At 46.7% G+C, this 7113-nt stretch overlaps 1 protein-coding gene across 1 annotated transcript; it reads left to right on the top strand.

Moving 5' to 3' along the window:
* Positions 1-2302: 2302 nt before the first annotated feature.
* Positions 2303-4769, top strand: LOC138923900 (uncharacterized). Its single transcript, XM_070265712.1, has 3 exons — positions 2303-2312; positions 2890-3830; positions 4002-4769. Exons 1-3 carry the CDS (start codon positions 2303-2305, stop codon positions 4347-4349), a joined length of 1299 nt encoding a protein of 432 aa, XP_070121813.1. The 3' UTR covers positions 4350-4769.
* Positions 4770-7113: the final 2344 nt, after the last annotated feature.

Genomic DNA, 7113 nt, shown 5'->3' with positions numbered 1-7113 from the left:
TTAGGGGACCACTGTCGTATACGTGGTCCATCATTGACTGAAACTTCGTTATGTGATGCATGACTGTAGTAGTTGATTGTACAACAACATGCTCTGAAGTATCATTTTGGCAATACCCTTATCTTAAAGAGAAACGGAAACTAATAGGTTAAGTAAGTTGTGAGCCAAGGCCTATATCTTGCTCACTAGTCAAAAAAGAGTGATGGGGCGCCAGCCCAGTGGTGTAGTGGTTGGGTTTGCTTGCTCCTCTTCAGCAGCTCAGGGTTGACAGGTTCGGATCCCAGGCATGGACCTACACACTGCTCATCAGGCCATGCTGTGGTGGCTTCCTACATGTAAAACAGAGGAAGATTGGCATGGATATTAGCTCAGGGCCAATCTTCCTTACCCCACCCCACCCCAAAAAAAGGAATGGGATAAGTGACATGAATAAGTGGAAAGAGAGAATTTGTCTCCTCTCTGGGAAAACTTAACCTTCAAAGCTGACACCACTAAGTTAAAGTTTTAATGCAATGGAACCACTTGAATACTTTTTATTACTTGACAGACTAATAAAGTTAATCAGACATAATAAACATTGTCAAGATTTTCTATTAAGATCAGAGCCCCTTCAGTGAGGTGTGAGCATTTTATAAAGCAATTATCAAAGCTGTAGTGGACTTAAAAATTGGTCATCAATGCATGGTACATCCCATACATAGCTGCCCTCCTTGGACAGCCTTTGACTCATGCCAAAATTTAAAACAGCGCTGTGTCCTTAATAACATTCCCCAGAAAGAGAACCTACTTCATGAGACATAAATAAGTAATGTATGTTTTACTAACAATTTCACAGGATTTGTAAAAATACCCTGTTTTGTTCACAAAATCCCATGCAGTTATCTCTTGTGGTTTTTTTAAATTGTGGTCAAAAGAAACATAGAATGTGAATCTACCCTTTGAACAAATTCTAAAGTGTACAGTACAGTATTGTTTTCCCTGAGCTTTTGATTCTCACTTCCAGCTGCCCAGTCCTTCTAAAAATTTCCTCCTTTTAAATCTTCTTTCTTATGCAGTTGTAGGCAATATACAACCGCAGTAAGTATATTCTTACACTTGCTGAGGAAGTAGCAAATATGATCAGTTTCTGTGTTCTTCTGTCATGTGGCACTGATCCTTGATGCAGGGTCCCACTGCACATAGGACTGATAGTAATAAGAACCCTGTAGCTGCCTGTCAACAGAGGGGCAAAGCTGTACATGAAACATAGCAGCTGTCTAACATCTTTGGGGAACATCTCACTTGATTGGCCAACTAATTTTACCAGGTATTCGGCAAGGTGTAACTGCAGTACGAGGTCTTTTTTTTTTACATCTTGATTCAGCTCTTGGGTCTGCAAAGTCTTGATTTGCTAACTCCATTTCCCTCAACCTAGGCCCTTAGCATTAACCAAAGCAATAAAGAATTGTATATTTTAATCATAAATACGTGGTGGAGAAAAACTGGTTTGATAAATTTGGGATATATTATCTCTGAACCTGAACATCTTGGATAAATAACATAAAGCATTTGTGAAACAGATTTTTCTATAGAACGGCCGCAGTTTCCATCCAGCACATTTCCTTTGGCAGTGTTCCTTCTTTATAATACAATAAAACTTGAAGAATTCGAAAGCAAATTTGCACTTTTGCGCCAGTTACTCAGTTTGGCAGCTGTCATGCCTCCATTGCTATTTTCCATCTGATTCTATAAAATCTACAAGTTGCCAGGATAAACTCGGACAACCAAAGAAAGGATTCTACGCAAGGGTGATGTATTTGCCTCTAAGGCACTGGCTCCTAAAATGTGGATCCTGGGTCAACCTGCATTAGAATTACCTGCCTGTTTAGGGTACAGACTACTGACAAACCTTCCGAGTCAAAATCACATCAGTCCCATATATTAGAAAGGTAACTAATCCAAAGGAATGTTCCTTTTTTGAGATTTTGAAACTGCAGTGAAGAGATTGTCCCATTTTTAAATAGGATTATGAGAAATACCATAATGTTAGACTCCTTATTTATGGGATGTGTTATGAAACCCAGATAATATTTTAACATGCTTTTAGGAATGCAGATATTATAGGGCATAGCATGAACAACTGTAAAGAGCGGTGTATCTGGGCGGTCATGGATTTTTTTAGGGAGCTGTGAATTTACAATGCAATCCTATAGGGAAAGGAGGGGGAGAAAACTGCTATTTTGAGCTGCACGCAGAAGAACTGCATCACGTCTCAGATTGATACTCCTCTCCTCTGTCTATTCCTGTTGAACAGGAAAACTACATGATAAAAGGTAACTTGATATAAAAAAAGATATTTAACTGTAGGAGGTCAGAGAATAATAAGAAAATACCACTTTCAAAAATTAGTTGTGGGGGGAGGAGGTTCACCTGGCCAATAACAAAGGGATTAACATCAATTTCTATCTAAAAGGAAGTGACCTACCTGCCTAGCATGTTCAACCTAAACTGATAATGCTACGCACGTGACTGTTCGCTGAGAGGCTTTCTTAATTTTTTTTTTAACAAGTTACATTAGTATCCTGTAAACCCGGCCTAACTGGGAAATAGTCAAGGGGAATCCAGCGACAAAACCCAGACTCTTTGTACAGAAGGAATACAGCTTTAAAACGCCCCCAAAGTATGGATTAGGATAGTGATGGATCACACTCCTTCCTTTTCGGATGGTTTCATGGAACCAAGTTATTTGCCATGAAGAACCAACATCTGATTCCCAAATGGAAGACATAATAGGGAAAGGCAGCGTGTGGGCCTGATCTGGAGTGTCGTGAAGTAGGCCTGCTGCGGATAGCAGTGTACCTTTTCCCGGGACGCTCTTTGCTGGCCAGGAGCCAGCTCCAGGGAAATAAGCTAAATGGCCTGAACAGTTCCTTCCTTCCCCAGTGTCGTGCCGCGAGGCCTCCGAATCCCTCCTCAGCCCGGTCAAGTGTGCTTCGCGGCGCCCAGCTCGGACTGTCTCGGGCTCCGGGCGGGGACGCCGCGGCGCGTGCTCTCCCCGCGGCCTCGCGGAAGCCCGCTGGCCGAGAGGGGCCGAGGACAGGCCGGGGAGCTGTTTGGAGAGAACGCCGGCCCCGCGCGGAGCCTGGCCGGTCCACAGGGGGAGGCTCCGGAACCCGGCGCTGACCTTCCGTGGAAGCGGCGCTGCGAGTGTCGTCTGCGGACACCCGGCCGCGCCCGCCGGGGGAGGCGGCCTTCGTGAGGGCTCGCCCCTTTCTCGCGGGTGGGCGCCCGCGCGGCCCGTCCGGAGCGCGAGCGGCGGGCGCGGCCTCGGGCGTTGGCGGCCGGCCCGCGCGGGGAAGGGCGTCGGCCGCGCTGCTTCCTGCGTCACGGGGCGACGGGGCGCGCCGCAGCCCTCTCAGGCCGGAGACCGCCGGGAGGCCCGCGGGCCGGGGGAGCTGGGCCACGGCCTCGGAGGAGAGAGGAAGCGTGCTCCCCCGCGGCGGGCGGCGCCGGACGCCCAGCCAGGCCGCTTCCGCCCGCGCCGTCTGCGGCCGTTGCGCGGCGGGGGCTCTTCCGGTGCCCGGTGCCCTCTTGGTCGCCCGCTCCCCTTAACCCCGCTGCGCCGCCCTCCCTCCGGAGAGCCTGCTCAGCGCCGCTGCCAGCTCTGCGCCCGCCGCGCTCCGTCGGCCTCGGAGCCTGGCGCGGCCGCCATCTTCTGGCCTCAGGTCGCCGCCCGCGCGCCCGCTGCGCTGGCGCCGGGAGGAAATGGATGCCGGCCTCGGGCTGGGTTGCTGGTGACGGCGGCGGGGTCTACCTCACAGGGAGCCGAGGGAGTGGAGGCGTACCAGGAGGTGACTAACTGCCCCGACCCCGACACGTTTTAGGCCGCTGCCTGGCGGCCTCTGCGCTCCCCGACGCTGGCCCGACGGTTGGGATGGGGCGCAGAGGGCGGGCGCGGGAGAGAGGCCAGCCTGCCTTCTCTCTCTGGTTCACTGATGACTCTGCTCGTTGTCTGTGCTTAGGGCAGTTTACACGGGAATTGCAAAGAATTAGACGAGAGGTTATCTTCCACCGAACAATGGGCGAACTCCCCGCTCGTGAGTGACTCCCGGTGCTCCGAGGCCTGCGGTGTTGAGGAGTTAGAACGTTTCCCTGCCGGGCGGGGTCCGATTCTGCACTCCCGGCAGGACTCTCAGTCCTGGCCCCCGACACAGCCTGGACGGTGCCCTCAACACCCCGACGGCCGAGGAGCTGGAGCTTCCTTACGCCTCAGAACACTTAACCTCCATGTAAATCACGCTGCAATAAGACAAACCCAAAGTGAAATGGAAGACCGTCTACTGACACGGAGAGATGAGCATCATGTGTAGTTTAATGAAATCACATGCACACGGTAATCGCATTTTCGTAAAAAAAAAAAAAAGTGCCCGTAAGGATATACATCAAAATGTTAATGATTTCCTCTTTCTATTTTTAAAATGTTCTGCAGTGATGATGTGTTGCTCTTGTAATAGTGGGAAACAATAAAGATTATTTTGTAAACTTTGTGATTTATGAGAGATGTATATTCTGTTAGCTAACTCAACTTTCACAGAGGAAAGTAAATAGTTTGATATGTCTATATTTCTATATCTTGATTTGTTTGGAAATGTGGAGTTATCACTAAAAGATGTTGACTCGAGGTTGGAGCCTTGTTCCTTTTCACTTAAGCTGTTGTATATGGATTTTTTTCTTTTTCTTAAATGTATGCACGTTTTACTGTGTTAAGTAAAACTTAAAAGCTAAAACTACATCTCAGTGCAGTTGTTAGAAATGTATTTCCATCCAGGTTGCTCTGTCCTTTCCCTTCTCCACTCAGCAGGCTGAGCAAAGAGAAATTAAACACCCGGCTGAAAGGTACTTTGAATAACAATCAGGATCAAGTAGAAACAAATTATGAATTGCTCAATATAAAGCATGAGATTCTTTCTTTTTTTTAATTGAGGGGATAGAAATACAGCTTCTTAATTATCATAAACTGCGTCATACTCTTTTTGGGAGGGCCTTTTGGCTTGAATCCATTACTGATTATATATCTGGTAGCACTGTGGGAACTGTGTTATTATCCAAACAGCCTTAACGTCGCGGCTTGTATATTTGGCGCCCTCTACAGCATTATTTGTAAGTGACAAAAGCAGCTTTCCTTACTGAGCTGTTGTCTGGAAGATGGTAAAATGTAAATTTCAGTCCCCCTTCCCAGTGTGATTCATCTCATTTCTTTCCCTGGCATCCAAAGAGACTTACCCCTCTCTGCACCTACACATTAATTCCTAGCGATGACACTCCCTAGGCTGTTACCTTGCTCTGGTTCCTTAATCTCGAGGCTTCAATTTCCTCATTTATAAAATGAAGTTGATAATTGTAAGAACCACATACGGTTCCTCTCAGGACTAGAGGAACGAATACGTGTAATGTGGATGCCCTGCGCATAGTAGGAGCTCAATAATTGCTAGCTGTTTTTTACATATAAATAGATCCAGTCAATACTAAACATGCTTGAAGACAGCAATCAATCTTGACTCAGGTGTTGTAATCAGCCAGTTGGGGAATGCGAAGAATGTTAAAGAGTGGCTAAGAAAATAAAGAATACAAGCCTGGATATGATTCTAATCTCTGGTCAGTTCCTGCCAATTGTGGAGTCTGGAAGCACGTTCAATTCCTTTGGATCCTTCACAGTGCCTATCATTGCATGCCCTTAAGAAATATTTGTCTTGTTTTAATGTTCAAGGTAAGTGATTATATGGTAGATCTTGGAAAATATAGAAGATGCAGAATGACAGAAAAAATAATTAGTCCAAAAAATTGAAGATTTGGATTCAAACTTCTGATTTCTAAACCAGAGGCTCCAAATGCCATTTTTTGGGTTAGTGTGCTTTCTGAACGGGCTGTGGACAGTATTTGTCTTATCATTGTACCAGTGTGAATGCAGCATGATTGACTCTATGGAACCCATGTAAATCAGAATTTACAAATCAATGAAAGTAGTAAGTTCCACAATTCTCATCCGTTGTCACCTAATTATAGCATTGCCTAGGCTATGCAGCTAAAATTTATTTCCTCTGACACAGTCCAAGAATTACCTGCCCTCTCCAGATATCCTGAGAAACCATCTATGGTTCTTTTCCTGCAGTGACAGACATGGACTTTGGTGCTTAACATCTGTACCTCCTGGGCTCCCCGAGTCCCTCTGGAGCGTTTACTTGGTCCTATATATAATAAATGTCCCCATGCTTGTTTTTCCTAAGTGTGTTGTATTAGACATGTCACTACCGTTTCTCCTTCTCTTCCACTACTTCAGTGCTAAACCAGATTAATTTTCTCATCAACAGCTCTGGCTAAGTGTTTATTGAGCCTCTATTATATGCTCGGACACTATGCTAAGCACTTTACGTACATTATTTCTAACACAACCACAATCCAGTAAGGTAGAGGGTATTATCCCCGTTTTCTAGGGGAGAAAATTGCGCTAGGTCACCCGGATGGTAAGTGTCAGAGCCAGACTTCTAACCTGAGTCAGTCTCTAGAACCCATGGCTTCAACGCTGCCTCAGAAACACTTGCCAAAGGGAGAATTTTGAGTTACGCAGACTTCAGAAGTGCAAGGAGAATCTTGCAACTCCCTTCAGGCACTAATCCATCAGTTCTGAGGCTCCCTCCTTTTCAAGAAAGCCCATCGATCTAGCCCTGCCATAGTGATACCTATTAGAACCACGAGGGTCCATATTTGCTTGCCATCTTGCAGTTTGCAAAGGTTGGCCCATGGGGAATCATATTTTGTGTTCCAGAACAACTTGGGCTCATCATCCGCTGAACCTCCAAGCTGGGGCAGCAAGTTCTTTTCTGGCAGAAGATTGCAGCTGCTACTATTTACCCCCCAGGGGATACACTGAATCCCCAGCCTTACAGCTGGGAACACAGATCTGGCTGTGCAAGCCTATAAAAGAAATCCTGACAAAAGAGGAGGAGTGTTCACATGCCAGCCATCCTGGTCACAGTGCACTGGGCAATGAGCTCTCCTGCTGGAAGCTGTGCCGCAGAACCAAAGGCATGGTCTTGGCCACCAAACCCACAGTCAGCACTCCTTAGTCAGCTGGGC

Source organism: Equus caballus, chromosome 4 (genome assembly GCF_041296265.1).
Source record: "Equus caballus isolate H_3958 breed thoroughbred chromosome 4, TB-T2T, whole genome shotgun sequence".
Taxonomy (NCBI): Eukaryota; Metazoa; Chordata; class Mammalia; order Perissodactyla; family Equidae; genus Equus; species Equus caballus.
Note: the sequence above shows the minus strand (reverse complement) of the source record. Positions and strands in the feature narration are given on the sequence as shown.